We start from the raw sequence: 20,116 nt of genomic DNA on the forward strand, positions 1-20,116 counted from the left end.
GTGCTTCTCACCAATTGCTTTTGGAACAACAGCAATGTCAGCTCTGCATCAAGGGTGCCCCTGGCTTTGAAATGGATGTACTCTTTATCTTTAGAGACCCATCTGACATGAGCATATTCTCCTCTCAGCAAAATGGGGTGAATTCTCAGCTCTGAGACTCGGATCCTCCTGTGCTTGCACCAAATGCCAACGGTGCTGAGGTGAAGTGTGTGGATCTGAAAGGGGAACAATACCCTTAGGAGAGCAGAGAAATAAAATATTGTCAGTCTCCCTGGAAACAAATCTTTAGCATTCATTGTGTTACACAATGGCATCCCCTAATAGAGACCCTGACTCAGCAAAGCACTTACCGCATGTAAGTGCACTGCCTTAAAGTCAATAGAACTGATGCACATGTTTAAAGTTACTCATATGCTTGACTGCTTGGCTGAGAGGAGATGGTTTGCTTAATCAGGGCCACAGAGCAAGGTCGGTGTTGTGCAGAAGGCAGGATAATTGCCGTGGTCCCTTCTGGCCCCTAAAACCTATTGAATAACTTTCACATAAGCCACCCAATAGACATGAGATGCTGATAGCTGCCAGACCCTTGCTACTGAGAATATTGCTTAATACAGCTAGCAGTACTATTGAAACCAGCAGAGGGGCCTGTGGCACTTTTAAGACTAACAGATGTACTGGAGCAAGAGCTTTCGTGGGTGAACGCCCACTTCGTCGGATGCATGTAATTCACCCACGAAAGCTTATGCTCCAATACATCTGTTAGTCTTAAAGGTGCCACAGGACTCTCTGTTGCTTTTTACAGATCCAGACTAACAGGGCTACCCTTCTGATACTATTGAAACCATGGCACTGATCAGAATAGAAATGCTTGGTAAGCATTCATGGGAGCAGACCTCTGGGCTGGCTTGAAACAGGCAGTCTAGGGGGGAAATCTGTATGGCCAACTGACCTCCTTCTAATAATTCTACCTTAGAACAACCCAGACAGTAGGTCAAAACTACTCCAGTAACATCCCCAAACACTGAACCGTCCAATAGTGTTTCTACAGAGTTTGAGGCCAGCATTGTTGAATTTTTTTTAATTAGAAAAGTAACATAGCAGAATTTGGAGTTTGACTATATAAGCTAGATATTGCAACGCGATTTATTTATATAAACCTACTGCCAGAACTATCTATTCCCAAACAGTTTTTTAGACAAAAACGCTAAGAAGTATGTCTGCTGCTAGGAATCAGCATTCCTTTTCAATTCAATGCTTAACCCCGTGTTAAATTTGGCAACTTTGCATATCAGCTACATTTGTTATACTGTGCGTCAGTGCAATCGGTGCTTTCGAAAACGAATGGATTTTCTAGCGCCCTGACGGATAGGCACTGTGGCTGCAGAAGCTAACAAATTGGAAATAAAATCAGTTAAAGTTTCATTGGTGGTTTTTTCAATTGATATACAACACAAAGACTTTCTCTTGAAAGAGAGCAGTTGATGCACTTGTAACAAGTAATCCATAACAAAGATATATACTAGAATAACGAGTATGGTTTGGAAAGATGGAGATAAAACTCCCTATTTCTGTTTGTAAAAGGCATTTGCTTTACTATGAATTTACACCACTACTGTTATACATCCGGGGTGAAACTCACTCATATGCAGAGGATCAGAATGGGACTATACCCCCTTTAAGTCCCACTTAAAAGCCCTCAAGCTTATGCACCACTTAAATCCTATGTTAGCTTTGTGCTGGTCCACTGCACAGGGCGAATTTCACCCTCTCTCCTTCAGTGGAGCTAGCGTGGAAGGGCAGGAAAAGGATCGATTAGTTAATTAGGAGCAGAGCTGGGCAAATGCAACAGAAGTAACAGAAGTTTGTAACAGGAGTGGAAGGTGCCACTTTACCCACTGAGGAGATCTGTAATCTAGTCCTTCGCAGCAGAGGGGTAACAGATGGCGCTCGACTCTTTCTGACACGAATGCCAAAGAAATGCTAACTGCCCAGATACCCACAGCAATGGGCCTTTCACAAAACAAGCCATAAAGATAGCGAAGGATCCAAGATATAAGGTCTTTGAGGGAACATGCTTCCTCCCCCCAATCCAACAGGTTGAAAAGTAAAACTACTGCAAAAAAAATCAAAACAATTTAGGATTTCCAGCTACTGATATGACGGACAGATGCTATGACCTGGCTCTCAGGATCTGAATGGGCGAGTATGCCTGGCACTGCCTCGGTCCACTAGATAGCAAAATTACAGCTCAGTTTTCAAAGCCGTTGCTAAGAGATTTAGGGCTGGTCTACACTGGGGGGGGGGGGATCGATCCAAGATACGCAACTTCAGCTATGCGAATAGCATAGCTGAAGTCGAAGTATCTTGGATCGAATTACCTGGGGTCCAGACGGTGCTGGATCAATGGCCGCGGCTCCCCGTCGACTGCGCTACCGCCGCTCGCTCTGGTGGAGTTCCGGAGTCGACGGTGAGCGCATTTGGGGATCGATATATCGCGTCTTAACGAGACCCGATATATCGATCCCGGGTAAATCGATTGCTACCCGCCGATACGGCCGGTAGTGAAGACATACCCTTAGATGCACTTTCCCATTACAATTAATGAGCACCAATGTTTGCTCTCCCAAGGAGAATGGCTCTTTGAAGTGCAACGTGTGCATTTGTCTCTAATTTGCACGCTGCCCACACGAGAGCTTCAGAAGTTTAAGGAGAACACTTCATTGCAAATGTCTGTGTTGCCGCTGAGTCTCAGCGCAGTTTGCAGGAGAGGAAGGGGGGCTTCCTGACAGGTCCTTAGCCAAATCTGCAACATTGCCAGGATCTGCAGATAAATAAAAGGAGAGGCGAGGGTTATTGTTTGACCCTGTCTAATGGTCACAGCACGGTTATGTTTTTCTCATAGAAGTCCACATACAGTAGCTCCTGAACAGATCGAACACATACATTTCATTACAGCAACCCCCAGGATCCTCTACTAATCAATGCTGATTCTACACACTGGGCAGGCTATTTGAGAAGGTAGTAATCCTAGTATTAATTACAGTAGGAACAATACTCAGTTAGGGTCAGGGCTTCATTATCCTGGTCACTCTACACACACTTTCCAGGAGGACTTCGTCCCTGCCCCAAAGACCTTGCAATTCAAAACAGAAATGATCCAAGTTAAGCACTCGCTTTTTCCACTGGGGTTTGGTTTTTACCTGGGTCTTCACATCCAAACGCTCCCGCTCCAGACAGGAGCAGTCCTTCTCCACAAGGCCCAAGTTGTTTGCTAAGAGCTTCCAGTCTCTGCGCTTAAGGGACATCTCCACTGCAACCCTCAGGAGCTGCTTGTCATCCAACCCTGATCGGTCCTTGAAATCCACAGCTGCCTACGAAAACAGTGGGAAAGAGGTTGCAACTTCTCACTAAATGAAAGGGGTTGTCCTAAAGCTAGCAGACACCTTACAATGCACTTAGGGCCTCATCCAAACCGACTGAGGTCAATGGGATTCTTTCCCGATGCACGTCAATGGACTATGGATCAGATCCCTAGTCTGATGTGTACCATCCCTGCTGGGAGCATGGGCAAATGTTCAGCAATGAGGGCTATTATAAGATCACACATGTCATTCTTTTGAGACTCACCTTGGCTTCTCAAGGGGTTCCATAATGTACCCCAGCACTGAGTTCATGATTTGGCTGGAGGTCTAAATAATTTGGAGACCCTGAAATTGGTCTATGGATGAGCAGGAGATGGAAGTGTCCAGAACGAGGAGAGTGGGCATGGAGCACCAAGCAGGATAAGGTGATCTGGTAACAGACCCTCTTTCCAGTCAACTCCCGGCTGCTCCCTGGATAGTTCTACCTAGCGCTTAGCACTGCTTCTGCAGGAGGCAGACGGTTTCCCTATTGCTAATGCCCTTGTAAGCCCTCTGACAGGGCCACGCTCATGTGGAGAGGGGCACATGTGAGTTACTCTTTCCTGTCTCTGTAACTTGCTTGGGTTTGCCCCATGGATTTGGTGGGGCAGAGGAATTTGGCAGAAATTCTCTGGCACCGTAGCCTGGCTTCCCTCCCCAGCCATAAAACTGTCTCCTCACTGAGAGCCAGTTTTATGGGTGGGGAGGGACGCCTCTGTGAGAGTGGGGGGAAGAGGGGAGTATGCCACAGAGTCAGTTGTAGGTCCTTTTGGGTCACAGCTGATAAGCATGTTTCCCTCGTTCTTTAATTTCACAGTGACTGTCATAACTATAAAGGGAAGGGTAACAGCTCTCCTGTGTACAGTACTATAAAATCCCTCCTGGCCAGAGACTCCAAAATCCTTTTACCTGTAAAGGGTTAAGAAGCTCAGGTAACCTGGCTGACACCTGACCCAAAGGACCAATAAGGGGACAAGATACTTTCAAATCTTGGTGGGGGGGGAAGGCTTTTGTTTGTACTTTTTGTTTTGGGGTTTGTTCGCTCTTGGGACTGAGAGGGACCAGACATCAATCCATGCTCTCCAAATCTTCTGAACAAGTCGCTCATATTTCAAACTTGTACGTAACAGCCAGGCAAGGCGTGTTAGTTTTATCTTTGTTTTCTCAACTTGTAAATGTTCCTTTTGCTAGAGAGTTTACCTCTGTTTCCTGTAACTTTGAACCTAAGGCTAGAGGGGGTTCCTCTGGGCTCTTTGAATCTGATTACCCTGTAAAGTTATTTTCCATCCTGATTTTACAGAGATGATTTTTACCTTTCTTTCTTTAATTCAAAGCCTTCTTTTTAAGAACTTGATTGATTTTTCCTTGTTTTAAGATCCAAGGGGATTGGATCTGGACTCACCAGGAATTGGTGGGGGGAAAGGGGAGGGGGAATGATTAATTCCTCCTTGTTTTAAGATCCAAGGGGTTTGGATCGGTGTTCACCAGGGAATTGGTGGAAGAGTCTCTCAAGGCTATTCAGGGATGGAAAGGTTTTTGGGGGAAGACAGTTTCCCAAATAACTCATGAATCATTTGTGGGGGTGGCAGCAAAAGCAAATCTAAGCTGGTAGCTAAGCTTAGAGGTTTTCATGCAGGTCCCCACCTCTGTACCCTGAAGTTGAGAGTGGGGAAGGAACCTTGACAGTGACAGAAACAGCATGGTAGCTCTACTGTGGATTAAAGATGGGATTTTCCAAGGGAATCAAGTAAGTTGGGGCCTTAACTCCTGTCGGCTCCTTGCAGGATCGATTTTTCTCAGTAAACCCCACCCCCAGAAATCACTCCATAAATCAGAGATGGAGGATTAATGCCCTCATGATGCTATTGGGGTTCAGGGCCTGCCCTGTGCAAGGGCTGCTATCTCTGATGAAAAAGAGGCTACTCCAGCCGTGAATCGCAAGAGGCCACCTCTTGTGGGGTGTTATATGGACGTTTATAGTTTCACTGTAATTTCTTTGCTGAAACCCCACATCAGTTATTAACTGACACCAAGGTGTTCAACCACGGCTAGTCATTCAGGGGCATCCATTTCTGAGTGCGCAACCTGCGACATCTTAACTGGCCCTGATTTTTCAGAAAGTGTTGAACCCTCTGAATCTGGTGCCTCAGGCTGGGTGCCTGAAATCACTAGTCACTTTTAAAAATCTTGGCCTGCTACTGTTGGGCTTTTTCCCCAGAGCCAAAGGGTCAACGTTTTATTTAAAATGAAACTTTTTGAATTAAAAATCTTGAGTTTTTAGAACTGTATGGCTGGAAAAGGGACCTCGAGAGGTCATCGAGCTCAACCCCCATCCTGAGGCAGGACCAAGTGAACCTAGAGCATCCCAGCCAGGTGTTGGGCCAACCTGTTCTTTAAAATGTCCAGTGATGGGGATTCCACAACCTCCTTTGGAAGCCTGTTCCAGAGCTAAACTATCTTAATAGTTAGAAAATTGTTTCTTGCTACAGACTAAGCCCGTTACTTCTTCTCTTATCTTCAGTGGACATGGAGAATAAGTGATTACTGTCCTCTTCCTAACAGGTTCTTTCAACCTTTCCTCATAGGCTATGGTTTTTAAACCTCTTATTTTTGTTACTCTTAGCTGGATTTTCTCCTATTTGTCCATACCCTTCTTAAAGTGATGTACCCAAAACTGGACACAACTCTTTAGCTGAGTCCTCATCAGTGCCAGGTAGAGTGGAAATTGTTTGCTGCCTTCTCTGACCTATCACATGGGTGTTGAAAAATTAAAAATCTACTTACAGTAGGAAAAGATGGCTGTAATTCCTTAAGAAGAGTGATGTTTGATGGTATTATTGGAAAATGCATCACTGATGTTAACATATGTTGTGGAAGGGTCTGCATCCAAGCAACAAACTGATCTTCATCAATATAACCTAATTAGATATGAATACAATCTAAGACTACAGATATACAGGTTTTTTCTTCAAAGCTGTATGCCGCCAACTGGAGGTACGCAAATTTCAGAGATAAACCATGCAATTTTAAAGCCATTATTCAATAGCAGTGGTCAAAATTATTTGCCAAGAAAATTTGGAATTACACTGCACTTTACAGTATTTGGATTTCCCTTCATTCCCTGGTAAGTATCTTAAGTGATATGACTATATGACTATATCATGGAAAACTATTCACATGCCAATCTTTCCAGTTTCAAACATGACAATATCACAGTGTAAGAAAAAAAAAGATCAGTAAGTTTTGACACTGCTTTGCTGCTATTAAAGAATCATATACTTAGAGCCATAGTTAATGTTGTACCTACTTTACATAATAAATGTAATTGTGACCCCAGTACAGCTTTCTCATTCTCTCACTTTCAAAGGTTTGTTCTGTATACCTTGGTTTGTTTTGTATACCCTACTGATTTCAGCTTGTCAGTTTATAAACATCTTTGGTCAGAGCTGCTAAGCACTCAACCTACTGATACAAAACCAAAAAGCAAATAAAGAAACTCAAGCCATCTAATAGTACATATCCAGTTCTCTACCCACAGATACCTTACCACTACCACAGTGACTCTACATTATATAAAAGCGAGGTAGTATACGCCTAGGGGATTCTGTGCCACTGTGCACGGCAAGAATTCATGTCCCGCGCAGATTTTTTTTTCTCTGCAGAATATAGATTCTGCTGGAGAGATGTTGCAGTTACACCTTTCACCCACCAGGGGTTGCTGTGGTGCCAGAAGAGAGTGCAGCCAGCAGATGGAGAGCAGATGGGGAAGATGCTGCATTCCTCACAATGGGGCCAGGTGAGGAGGCACAGGAGGACAGAGCTGGGGGGGGGGTCACAGACTGTGGTTCAGAAGGGCTAGTGTTGGGGGAGACTGGGACATGGGCTGAGGAGCTAGTAGGGTGACAGCACTGAGCCAGGGGCTGAATGGGAGGGGGCTGCAGGGTCACTTGGGGACAGGAGGGTGGGGGGTGCAGGGACACATGGGGATGGGGGCAGATGTGCCTGACTGAATGGGAGTGACTAGGAGTCACCCAGGGTCCCCAACTCCCTAACAATCCCTACCCCCCAAAAAATTTTCCATACTTCTCCCACCCACAACCAACCCTCCAGGTTCACGCCAGGCTTATTCCCTCTCCCTCAGCTCCTCTGTTACCCTGACTTCCCCAAGCCTTTGCATTGCTTCTGAGGGGTGCAGAAGATACGTTTCTGTAGTGTAGCTGAAATGAATTACTCCAAGTTCTCTATTAATATGCATACTAAGGAATCTATTTATCAAAAACATTACCTGAATCTGTTTGTTTGTATTGTTACAGACATACTTGCTGATAGGTATTTTGAAATAAATTACCAAAATAATTGAAACTGGCTGATTATATTGTGCTATTTTGATAAATAAAAATGCAGAATTTTGCAGAATTTTAAAATATTGTGCACAGAATTTTTATTTTTTTGTCACAGAATTCCCCCAGTGGCAGTATTATTACAGACCATGCATGGCAACCTTACCTCTGCCCTCTCAACTGACCCTTCTGTGCACACCCCTCTACCCAATTTCCCCCTCCCAATATTACAATTTATTTGTGTTACTGTACCCCTAGAAGCCGCAGTAACGGGCCAGAAGCCCATTGTGCTAGGTGCTGTACAAACACAGAACAAAGATTAGCTGTGAATGTTTGGCATCACAGTGTGGTGTATAGAGAGGGGATGGAGAGTGGAGAGAGCAGAGTTAAGTTGTGGCATAGGGTAACTGTGGCAAAGTGGGCCTCTGGGGGGTGGCAGAGTAGATTGTTAGGTGGTTTATGCCGGCACCATGACACCTCTCACCCTAGATGGCACAAAGAAGCCATAGGACAACTATGAATTTGGCTCCGAAAGCTCATTATCAGAGTCCAACTCACACATCCTTGACTCTCCATCTATTAGTGTGTGAGATCCTGACTCCCTGCTGCTGTGTGCTATGGGTAATCATTTATACCTGACCAGCATGAGGGTAGTGAGGGGGTAAAATGCTTCCAATCAGAACGGTGTCTTTATCATGCAAGTTCTCACAGTGATAAGTGAACACACAAGGTTAAGAGCAATGGGGAATCAGGCATCTATCCTCTACTCCCTTCTACTCTGGCTCGTCTCTGAAGCATGACTGTACTCTCAGAAAGGCCTCCTGCATGTGAGAAGGTGATGTCAGTAATGGGAACCAGGGGGAGTCAGTGTGGTGACTGGCACCAGCTAGTTCTTCATAATCATGAGGTAGTCCCACCCATACATGGCAAATAATTAACTCAACAGCTGCCAAATTACCTTGATTGCTTTTATCCACTTCACTGAGGTAAAGAGTGCCAAGTTCCTGAATGGTCTTTGGGTCTTCTCTGGGGTACAGGTTCTGCAGCAGAGACTGCAGCTGTTCCTTGCCGATGGTGCCAGACGTTATGGTCTGAAATAATCCTGAACAAGAAGGATCAGAACAAAGCTGTCTGTTACATTCTGATTGGCTTAAACTATTAACAAGTTCTTGACAGGGGGCTATGTAAAGTTGGTTTGTCCCATTGATTCTGCCTCTGTAACTGCCATGGGATGGGTTGAGGCTCATTCGTGCCAAATGGTTTGACCAGAAGACACAGGACACGGGAAAGTGGCCAGTATCCATGTTTCTCTAATTTCTGAGAAATACTTCTGATGTCCCCAAATTGTCTCATAGTACCCTCTCTGTGCCAGTGCACCCAGCTCTCCTTTGAGCAGCCAAGCTGAAGAGACAGCATGCTTCTTGCCATTCATAACTCATTACACTCTTCCCAAAACAAGGGAAGTTAGCCCCGGAATCCTGGCTAAATATCTTGTCACTGCATTTTGCTTATCTAAATTACCTTGTGCTTCCATGGTGTTTTCTTCCTGTCCTAAAACCCATGGTGCTGTTATGATGGCTGATAAAAAAACCCCTCCAGAGGTGGCTGCATTTTAATAAGGGATGCAATGAAGAGAGCCCTATAAGAGCATTCTCAGTAGTGACTGCTGGGGCTAAGACGGTCCACAAACGTCTGTTATATAAATGCATGTTTGCACTTACCCAGCTCTCAGGACAAGCAAATTATCTGTGGTGAATTATTTGGTGAATGACTCAAAATCTTTGGGGGGAAAAGCTGGTCTCCAAGTTCAGTTTAATAGAGCCAAATGCAGTCTCTCGGGCAAAGCCTTGGTCTGCAGGTGTTATAACTTACTAAGCCCCATCTTTTGCTTTGAAAAAGGAACACATGAGAGGCAGTGTGGTCCATTGGCTTGCGCCCTGCATTGCAACTCAGGAGACTTGGGCTCTAGTCCTGGCCGGGCTGTGTGAGCTTAGGCAAATCATTTCTTTTCCCTTTGTCCTATCCATTTAGATTGTAAACCCATCAAAGCAGGGCCTTTCCCCAGGTAGGTACAGACACATCTCCACAGGTCTTCCAATACAGGTCCGACTGATATACTAGTACAGAATGGCCTCACAGTGAGTATAAACTGCATCTTTCCTAATACACGGAGACCACTGCAGGGCACTAATATTACTGTCTCACTCATAATTCCCTTCTTAAAGTCAGGTACCAGGCTTATAAATTATAACACTGGCAGGCAAATGATTTGCATGAGAGACTGAATTTGGCTCCATTAGTAAACTGATCTCACAGACCAGCTTTTCCCTCCCAGTGGCAGAGTCACTGAAGTTACATCTGGCTTAGTCAGATTAGATTAAATAGATATTTGGTGTGTCCACAAGATGGTACTATGCCAAATTCCTCCCCTTGTTTTTATTTATCTCACAGAAACACATCAATACATCTATTAGGTCTTCTGACAATTCTTCCATTTCTACTAATAGTGCGGATACAAGGACCTCCTGTATTTAGAACTCAAACCCTAGCTGCTGAATTAGAACTAGACAGAATTGCAGCCTGGCTGGGTATTCTCTTCTCCATTAGAATTAGAATCTGGAGTGAAGTCTGAAGTCACTTGTGAGGAGTCGTAAACAGTGCTCATCTTAATGCCTGGCATTGCGCCTCAAGATGCATCCATCCTTCGTTCGTCAGAAACGAGTTGTCTGACCAATTTCTAATGATGACACATTGCTCCAATCTTGGAGGTCGATTCCAGATTTCCCAGCCCTGTTGCACTGCCAACATAAAACAAGCTCCAAACACAGCTCAGGATTTTAAAAAACGGTTAGCGATTTTAGGTGCTTCAATTTTGGTGTCTCCAACTTGAAGAGAATTTAAAGGTCCTGACTTAATAGCCACGCCCTCTGAAACTGGGTCCCCATCAAGGTGTCTCATATTTAGCGTGCAAACACAGAGCACCCACAATCACTAGCCATTTTCTGAAAAACGACACCATGCCCTATGTATTTGATCAGCATCTGTCAAGGCTGCTTCCCCACTTTGAACTTTAGGGTACAAATGTGGGGGCCTGCATGAAAACTTCTAAGCTTAACTAACAGCTTAGATCTGGTCCATTGCCACCACTCCCAAATGTGTTAATTCCCTTCCCTGGGTAGCCTTGAGAGACTCTTCACCAATTCCCTGGTGAATACAGATCCAAACCTCTCGGATCTTAAAACAAGGAGAAATTAACCACCCCCCCTCCTACCTCCCACCAACTCCTGGTGGATCAAGATCCAACCCCCTTGGATCTAAAAACAAGGAAAAATCAATCAGGTTCTTAAAAAGAAGGCTTTTAATTAAAGAAAAAGGTAAAAATCATCTCTGTAAAATCAGGATGGAAACTAACTTTACAGGGTAATCAAACTTGAAGAGCCCAGAGGAATCCCCTCTAGCCTTAGGTTCAAAGTTACAGCAAACAGAGATAAACACTCTAGCAAAAAGGTACATTTACAAGTTGAGAAAACAAAGATAAAAACTAACATGCCTTGCCTGGCTGTTTACTTACAAGTTGGAAATCTGAGAGACTTGTTCAGAAAGATTTGGAGAGCCTGGGTCAGTCCCAAGAGCGAACAACCCCCAAAACAAAGAGCACAAACAAAAGCCTTCCCCCCACCAAGATTTGAAAGTATCTTGTCCCCTTATTGGTCCTTTGGGTCAGGTGTCAGCCAGGTTATCCGAGCTTCTTAACCCTTTACAGGTAAAAGGATTTTGGAGTCTCTGGCCAGGAGGGATTTTATAGTACTGTACACAGGAGAGCTGTTACCCTTCCCTTTCTAGTTATGACAGCATCTTATGTTTTCTCTTTATGAGTTCAAGTACACTGTCCTTAGCTACGCTATTGGGTGTTAGGCAGGAAAGAGACTGGATTTCAGAACTAGCTGCGCAGGGGTTCCCTCTGAAGCACATTTACAGTTAAGCCATGTGCCACTGGGAGTTTTGGCAGCTCTGTTATCCAGACCTTTCCTTCCCTGTTAGCTGCTTTGAACAATTCACAATGCAAAAGCTCCTTCCATCACTCTTCGGCCAGCACAGGGCAGCTCTGATGTGTTTGAGCCCACAGCCTTTAAAGAATGTTTCAGTGAAGCTACTCACACGCTGCTGCTACAGACACAGCTGGAGATGATTTGTAAGGGGGAGATGAAAGCTTGCAGGCTGTAGGTCAGTCAGACAGTTCTAGAGGCAGAGCGATACGCCAGTCCAAGCCAAGTGGGCTCTGGAGTGAAGTGACTTGCTGCTGCTGGGTTTGATTTGGGGAGAGAGATGGCCTCTGTGTGTAACGTCCCGGCAAACAAAAACGTAGCTGCCGCTGGGCCCCAGCAGTTTGACTGGCAAATCTTCCCTTCGTTGTGTTAAACACATCGGTTTGGTATAAAGTGCACAAAGACTCAGCTGAGTTCTCCAAATACGCCTATAGTGAAGCGTCTGGAACCCTTCAGTAGAAATATCCAACGGCTGGACTCAGCAGAGAATACAGCATTGCTGGCTGAAGCAAACAGAAAGCACAGGGCTCAGAAGAGCAGACTAAGGCTTTGGTTGTTTTCAGAAATTTTTATATAATGGTAATAAATGTTTAAGGAACCCAGATCGATTCTATTTTGTAACCTCACCCTCCTTAACTATGTCATATGGCAGTTCAGAGGGCTAAAAGCGTGACTCAGGCCACATAGACTCATAATGATGTAGGGACCTTGAGAGATCATCTAGTCCCGTCCCCTCTGGGGTGACAGAACTAAGTATTAGCTAGACCATCCCTGATGGCTGTTTGTCCAGCTTATTCTTAGAAACCTCCAGTGACGGAAATCCCACCACCTCCCTAGGTAGATTGTTTCGGTGCTTAACTATACTCACAATTAGGAAGTTTTTTTCAGAATGTCTAATGTAAATCTCCCTTGCTGCAATTTAAGCTTATTACTTCTTGTCCTCAGCAGATTAGGAGAACAATTCACCCCTCCCTTTATAACAACCTTTTACATACTTGAAAACTGTTATCTTGTCGTCCCCCTCTCCCCCCAGCCAGTCGTCTCTTCTTCAGAAGAAACAAACCCAGTTTTTCCAATCTAGCCTTATAAGTCACATTTTCTGGACCTTTAATCATTTTTGCTTTTCTGCTCTGGACTTTCTCCAGTGTGTCTACATTTTTCCCAATGTGTGGTGCCCAGAAGTGGAGACAATTCTCCTGTTGAGGCCTTACCAGCGCGGAGTAGAGCGGAAGAATTACTTCTCATGTCTTGCTTACTACACTCCTGCTAATACATTCCGGAGTGATGTTTGCTTTTTTTGCAACAGGGTTACACTGTTGACTCTTATTTGGTTTGTAATTCATTATGAAACAGTCAAGTGAAACTGTGTCAAAAGCCTTACTGAAAATCAAGTCTACAGCTTCCTTCCATCCACTAGGCCACTTACCATGTCAAAGGTTCCTTAGTTCCCTCTGAAAATTCTGTATGCAGGGAACCAGAATTAGAAGACATGACTGGAAAAAGAGCTTGTTAAAAGACATTTAGCGAGCATGGTGTCACTATGGCAGGGTCTTAAGGAAGGTAAACTGTTTTCTAAGGAAAGACAGGAATAGGTTGGGTAATGGTATAATTACAAAAGAGGCTAAGTATTTAAAACACTATCACTTCCACAAAGCGAATATAGCCTCTAGGCGTGGAATCAATCCAAAAGTCCTGAGCACTTCTTGCATTTGCAATTATTAGCACTCATAAAAATAATCAGACATTTGGGATTCAGTAAATCTTTAGCTGTGCCACATTATCATTTTTATGAGGCGTTCGATGAAATCACAGATGCTACACCCTGTTTGTTTAGTGTAATTGCACTGTTTGCATGCAGCCAGGAAATTGGAGCATAATGAGGCTAATTTATTGATTTTTAAAATGAAAGACTGGGTACTTGTGTGTTAAAATAGATTTTAAAAAATCAGCAGTTTGAACAGCCAGATGTGGCTAAAACCTTGTCAGTAATTGGATTTTGCTTTAGAACAATTAGATGGGAGCAAAAATATTGATCTGCTAAAGTGGATATACTTTTCTAGGATTTTTTTTTGTCCTGTCTTTAAGGGAAAAAAAATTAATCCTACCTAGGGGCCTTGACCCTGAAAGGTTCGGCGCATGCTGGCACCACTCCAGCAAAGCACTTTAGGGCCAGGTTTTCAAAGGTATTTAGGCCCAGAAGATGAAGACAGATGCCTAATGGGATTTTCAAAAGCACCTAAGCAATAGAACTTCCACAAATTAGGCACCTAAGCTGCTTAGGCACTTTTGAAAATCCTAGTTGGTGCCTATCTGCATCTTCAGGCACCTAAATACTTTTGAAAATCTGTCCCTTAAATCCCTGCCTAACTCTAAGCACAGACAGTAACTGAAGTCAATGGAACTACACATATGGGTAAAGTTGGCTGCTTTTGCTCCAGCCTGCGTCAGGGCCTTAAGGGTAGGTCTACACAGCATTCTGGTGCAGGCTAGCAGGGCTCACACTAGTGCTCTAAAAATAGCTGTGTAAACAGTGCTTTGAAGTTGTGACTGGGACTGAAGCTTGGGCTCTGAAGCCTAGGGAGGCGGGTGGGCTTAAGAGCCTGAGGCACAGTGTCAAAATGTTACAGCTATTTTTAGAGCACCAGCGCTAGTCCTGCTAACCCAGGTCTATCGACACAGCCTGGGAGGCTCCCTCCAAAATGCCGAATAGACATCAGCGTCGCATCTGCTGAATTAGCGGGAATGAGCAACCCACCGAGCAAGGATGCTCGTTTCACTCCCTTTTTCTACTTCTCCTCCTCTGTATTTCCTTACACAGGTGTAAGCAGAGTAGCCTAAGGTCTAGAGATGAGCAACTGCCACTGAACTTAAGTGAGAGCTGGGTGCTACCAACTCCATTCGGCGCCTTTGAAAAGGCCAGTCATGCCTTGGAGGGACCATTACAAGGAGCATATTTCCCTTTTCATACTACAACCAGTTTGATCGAAGTCATGGACTAATCGCTTTTTTAGAATAGTGCCATGGAAAAATCCATGTCTTTGTGACATTTCTGGTCATCCTTTGTTCTGTGAAGAGTGGCACCTCCCGACCTTTGAGCATGTGGGCCAGTGTCCTTTAGCAGAGGGGGAGAGCAGCATTCTTCCCATTACCAAACTTACTTGGTGGTGGGGGGAGGGGAGCTGGATTGTGTGTCTTTAATGATCTCCTCTCAAAGCCTTATTGTCTTTTCTAACCGCAGGCGAGCTCAAATGAATGCACCAGTGTACTGAGCAAAACATACAGCGCTGAATGCATTGACCAAGCTACAGTCTTTCTATGTATTGGAGAGGCATATGCCATTTAAGGGCTGGTCTACACTGGGGGGGGGGGGCGGGGATCGATCCAAGATACGAAACTTCAGCTACGTGAATAGCGTAGCTGAAGTCGAAGTATCTTGGATCGAATTACCTGGGGTCCAGACAGCGCGGGATCGATGGCTGCGGCTCCCCCGTCAACTGCGCTACTACCGCTCGCTCTGGTGGAGTTCCGGAGTCGACGCGTTCGGGGATTGATATATCACGTCTTAATGAGACGCGATATATCGATCCCATATAAATCGATTGCTACCCGCTGATACGGCGGGTAGTGAAGACGTACCCTAATATCCCACTTACTCCTCACTAATGTCAGTCCACAAGACAAGGAACAGGAAAATGCATGGCCATTGTTTTGCAATTTGGCCATATTGGGCACTAACTTCATTTTCCCTGCACAACGTTACACACGCTTAACCAGCTGTTGAGGTGACATGGTAAATCTTTAAAAGCATTCTATTTAGGGAACCTCTGCTAAGGAGTGAGTAGTGCTTTCTGTAGCCCCCTTCCCTTTTCAGCAAGCATATCTAGAGAGGAACAGGATAGCTGTGGATTGTTTGTCTTTCACTTCACACCTCAAAAATTGCAGGATCGCAGAGTAAATTCCAAATGCATAAGAAAGGAGGCGGCAATTACAAGAACAGGCGACAAATACAAGAATAGTTTAAGGGAAATTCACAGGTTGCTGCATCTGAAGGTAAAGGATAAACCTCCTGCATTAGTACTGCATTAGAGGGAAGAAAACAATATATACACTTTGCAGATCAATATTGTCTAACAGGAAGACGTGATATAACATTCTAGACTCAAGCATAAATTATTAAATACACACAACCCCATCTAAACAGAGGATAGAAAGGCTGAGTGACAAACCAATTACTTCAAAGAGCCTCAGATAAGTAGAGACTGGATCACATAATGGTAGTGGAATACAAAGCCTTCCCCAGCTGAGACACAGCTTCACGTCCAGCCCAGAACTGGTAGCGATTGAAAAGTCATCACCATCCCATGGATTTGTTCAGTGATTTATGTAAAATATTGGCGATTTCAATCTAATACTTAATAATATGTAGATAATCCTTTTTATCAGATCGCAAAGCACCTTCCCAACCAGGTTAGTATCATTCCTGCTGTTGTACAGATGGGGAAACTGAGGCCCGGCAAGGCAAAGTGATGTGCCCAGAGTCACCCAACGGGTCAGTGATAGACTGGGAATAGAACCCAGGGTTCCTGAGCCCCAGTCTAAGGCTCTGTCCACAGCCTCCTTATAGACAAATGTCTGCATCACTATTTGGCTCCTCATTGGAAGGCGGAGACGCCAAAAACAGAATGGGCGCAAGGACTGAACTACCCCCCAAGGTGGGCCCACCGTGACAGGATGGAGGTACATCTGCAGGGCAGGGCATTGTCCCCACCACTCCTGTTGCACTTTAAGTGCTGCCATCAACGTCCATGAGCACAGCGTTGAGTGATCTAGCCCAGGGATTCCAGGCAAGGCCCTCCGTACACTGCAGCAAATCAGACCTAAAGGTTGGCCAAGGCCCCCAGCCTGTACATCAGGCTGGAGAATATGTGGCCCTTTCATGGAAGAGGAGTAAAGCAATCAGCAGGTCATTCAGCTAGTAAAGCCAACTTATTCTGTTACCACATTTTCTGTTGTTAATTTTTCTGCTGATCACACCAAATGGCGTCATTAGAAACCGCCAATGGAGGATTTGGCAGGGGGAAATTGGGGCCGTTAGCCCGCATGATGGTGTGACTTTAGCTGCGCCCAGTGGCGTTAACAGCACTCATAGGGCTCAGGGGCAGCAGGGTTACGCCGCCTCTGAAGGCTTGAGTCTCATTTGCCCAATTTACACTTTCGGAGTGGAGCAAAGGGGTCACAGTGTAAATGGGAATCAGACCACAATGGTTTAAAAATCTTACCCTGAAATTCAGTTTCAGATTTAGCAACCCTCTGAGATTAATGCAATTCCCAGCGCTCTGAGCTGTGATTTCAGGCAGTCTGCAGACTCAAGCAGATGTAGTGCATCAATTTCTTTTTTGGGGGGGTGTCACATTTTTAAGGTTTTCACCCCAACTATTAGGGCTTAAAATAAAGATAAAAGACTAAAGAGTTAGCTATTGGATCACAATGCTATGGGAAGGGAAATTGTGGGCCTCTGTGTTTTGACTCTGTTGTCTGTGAGAGAGTAGCTTGTATGCTAATCTCACGGAGGTATTTCTTTTACCCCTTTTCTTTAATTAAAAGTCTTATTTTAAGAACCTGATTGATTTTTCCTTGTTTTAAGATCCAAGGGGGTTGAACCTGGACTCACCAGGAATTGGTGGGGGAAAGGGAAATTAACTCAAATTCTTCCAGGAAAGGTGGAGATGATTAATTTCTCCTTGTTTTAAGATCCAAGGGCTTGGATTGATGTTCACCAGGAAATTGGTGGAGAAGTCTCTCAAGGTTACCCAGGGAAGGGTTACAGTACTTGGGAGGGAGAGATATTGGGGGAGAAGACAGAGTTTCCCAAATGACTCATAAACAATTGTTTTCAACGATTTGGGTGGTAGCAGCATACTGATCTAAGCTGGTAATTAAGCGTAGGGGTTCTCATGAGGGTCCCCACATCTGTACCCTAAAGTTCAGAGTGGGGTGTGTGTGAAACCTATGACATGATCAATAAAGGTTCAGTGTCCTGTGGGCTACAGCATCAGGAATATCATCATCAGTATCATTAGAATGAGAGACCCTAGAAGTGCCTGGGAAATAATTGTCATTTATCTTAAGTCCCTTTATTAACAAATCCACTAAGCAGATAAACAATCCCACCAACACTAAAATACAATAGCAAATAGAGAGAGCATGCAAAGTAATTAGTCCTAGGACAGGCATCACTCACATCTCCTGCCGGGGGAACCGGGAGGATCAGTCATTCTCTTCCTCATCACCACCACCACCCATGGTTGTCAACCTGGCATCTTCCCTTGTGTCCCTATGTTCTCCCCACCCCCAGCGCACAGGCCAGCCAATACCTTTCTATCCTGAGTTATGCTTTATGTCTACTAAGGCTCATATAAATGCATAAGTGTTCCAACCCCTTTTTTCTTATCTGTACTTCCACATCCCACACTCCCATTTCTCACTGGCTATCCCCCCAGTTCCCATTCAGAGCTACATCAATGAATTACCATAGCAACTTAAATATATTACAAAATCCCCTGAAATCATAGACCTGTAGGACTGGAAGGGACCTCGATAGGTCATCTATGTCCAGTCCCCTACAATGAGGCAAGACTAAGGGTTTGCCTGAAGAGCTAGACCTGAAGAGTTCTGTGTAGCCCAAAAGCTTCTCTCTCTCACTAACAGAAATTGGTCCAATAAAATATATGACCTCAACCACCTTGTCTCTCTAATTCAAGTTGTTGTCAGCCTTTAGCCCGCTAATTTATGCTTTGGGGACCAGACAGTTTGCTCAAGATAAGGCTTACAGTCACTGCTGCATCTCTTCATGCAAGTGGTGCTATGCAGTTCTTGTAACCAGCCAAGTACTAGGACTGTTTCGATTACAATGTAAATGAGAGTGGGGAGGCTGTTTTAGAATGAAGTCCACAAAGCTTTTAAGCACAAATTGGCAGAATTGAAAGAGCAAGGGCGTTCCACTGCCTAACTCTAGCTGCCATTGCTGTTGTTCCATTATTCTCATGAACCTGCAATGCTAAACTTGTAAATGCTTTCGAACAAACCAGTTGAGGTTTGATTTTTATGATGTTTGAATCAATGATGAAGAAATGGTGCTGGCTGAGCCTAGCTGGAAAAACAGGGGCAAGCTGTGAAACAGTGACATTTTTTAAAAATTATTTGGGGGTGGGGGATAGCTCAGTGGTTTGAGCATTGGCCTGTTAAACCCAGGGTTGTGAGTTCAGTCCTTGAGGGGGCCATTTAGGGAACTGGGGCAAAAATCTGTCTGGGGATTGGTCCTGCTTTGAGCAGGGGTTGGACTAGATGACCTGCTGAGGTCCCTTCCAACCCTAATCTTCTATGATTCTTGTCTACACTGGCATTTTACAGCCCATCAACACTCCCTGAGTGCAGTAAGCTTCAGCACTGTAAAGCAACAGTGCACCCGCACTGGGAGCTACACCTCTTGTGGAGGTGGGTTTTTTTTTAGAGCGCTGGAAAGCTCTCCCCCAGCGCTGTGCCGTGACTACACAAGCCATGCTGCCACAGTAGCCCTTTAACATTGCCACTGTAGACAAGCCCTTAGTATTATCTGTGTGATGCTGGCAGACCAGCTGCCAACTCATGTTGAAGCCTCAGGCCAATTCACTTGTGTATTAGTACAGATCAAAGTGATTGTTACATGTATAAGAGTGTATTAGGTGTTTACACTTCAGGAAAACTAGTGCAGGGGTGGCTCTATGTTTTTTGCCACCCCCAAGCACGGCAGTCAGGCGGGCTTCGGCGGCATCCCTGCGGGCAGTCAGCGGTCACACGGATTCGGCGGCATTTCTGCAGGTTGTCTGCCAGTCCTGTGGCTTCGGCGTACTTGCCACCGAATTGCTGCCGAACTCCCGCAGGCACACCGCTGAAGGCCGTCTGACTGCCTCCCTTAGAGCGACCGACATGTCACCCCCCGCGGCTTGCCGCCCCAGGCACGCGCTTACTGCGCCGGTGCCTGGAGCCGCCCCTGAACTAGTGGGATGTTACTTGCATCATTTTCACTTATCTGTATCCCACTATAATATAGTAGTAAACATTTACATTGTGTATACCCCGGTAACGAAATAACCTGGCAAAGGAGAAAGAAGCGTTGTGGAATGCAAATGAAGAACTACAGTATCAGAAAAGTGCTAATTTAAAAGCAAGTGGTCATTGTGTGTGATGATTGGCGGTCAAAGGTTCCAAATGCTTTCCTCACGCTTTATCATCAAAGGAAAAACCCACGTGGACGTGACCCTGTCAGCTTGTTTTATGTGAGAAGAAGCTA

The 20,116-nt window shown here is 44.9% G+C and overlaps 1 protein-coding gene across 1 annotated transcript in view; it reads right to left on the bottom strand.

The window, feature by feature from the left end:
• Positions 1-1,120: 1,120 nt before the first annotated feature.
• LOC128839457 (uncharacterized) overlaps positions 1,121-20,116 on the bottom strand; it is a 59,317-nt gene continuing 40,321 nt past the window's right edge. Inside the window, exons 5-8 of the mRNA XM_054032486.1 lie at positions 8,700-8,843; positions 6,186-6,319; positions 3,201-3,371; positions 1,121-2,821 (exon numbers count right to left, since the gene is read on the bottom strand). Coding sequence (XP_053888461.1) covers positions 2,696-2,821; positions 3,201-3,371; positions 6,186-6,319; positions 8,700-8,843 — 575 coding nt within the window. The 3' untranslated portion in view covers positions 1,121-2,695. The remainder of the gene's footprint in view (positions 2,822-3,200; positions 3,372-6,185; positions 6,320-8,699; positions 8,844-20,116) is intronic.

The sequence above is a fragment of the Malaclemys terrapin genome, chromosome 6 (assembly GCF_027887155.1).
Source record: "Malaclemys terrapin pileata isolate rMalTer1 chromosome 6, rMalTer1.hap1, whole genome shotgun sequence".
Lineage (NCBI taxonomy): Eukaryota > Metazoa > Chordata > Testudines > Emydidae > Malaclemys > Malaclemys terrapin.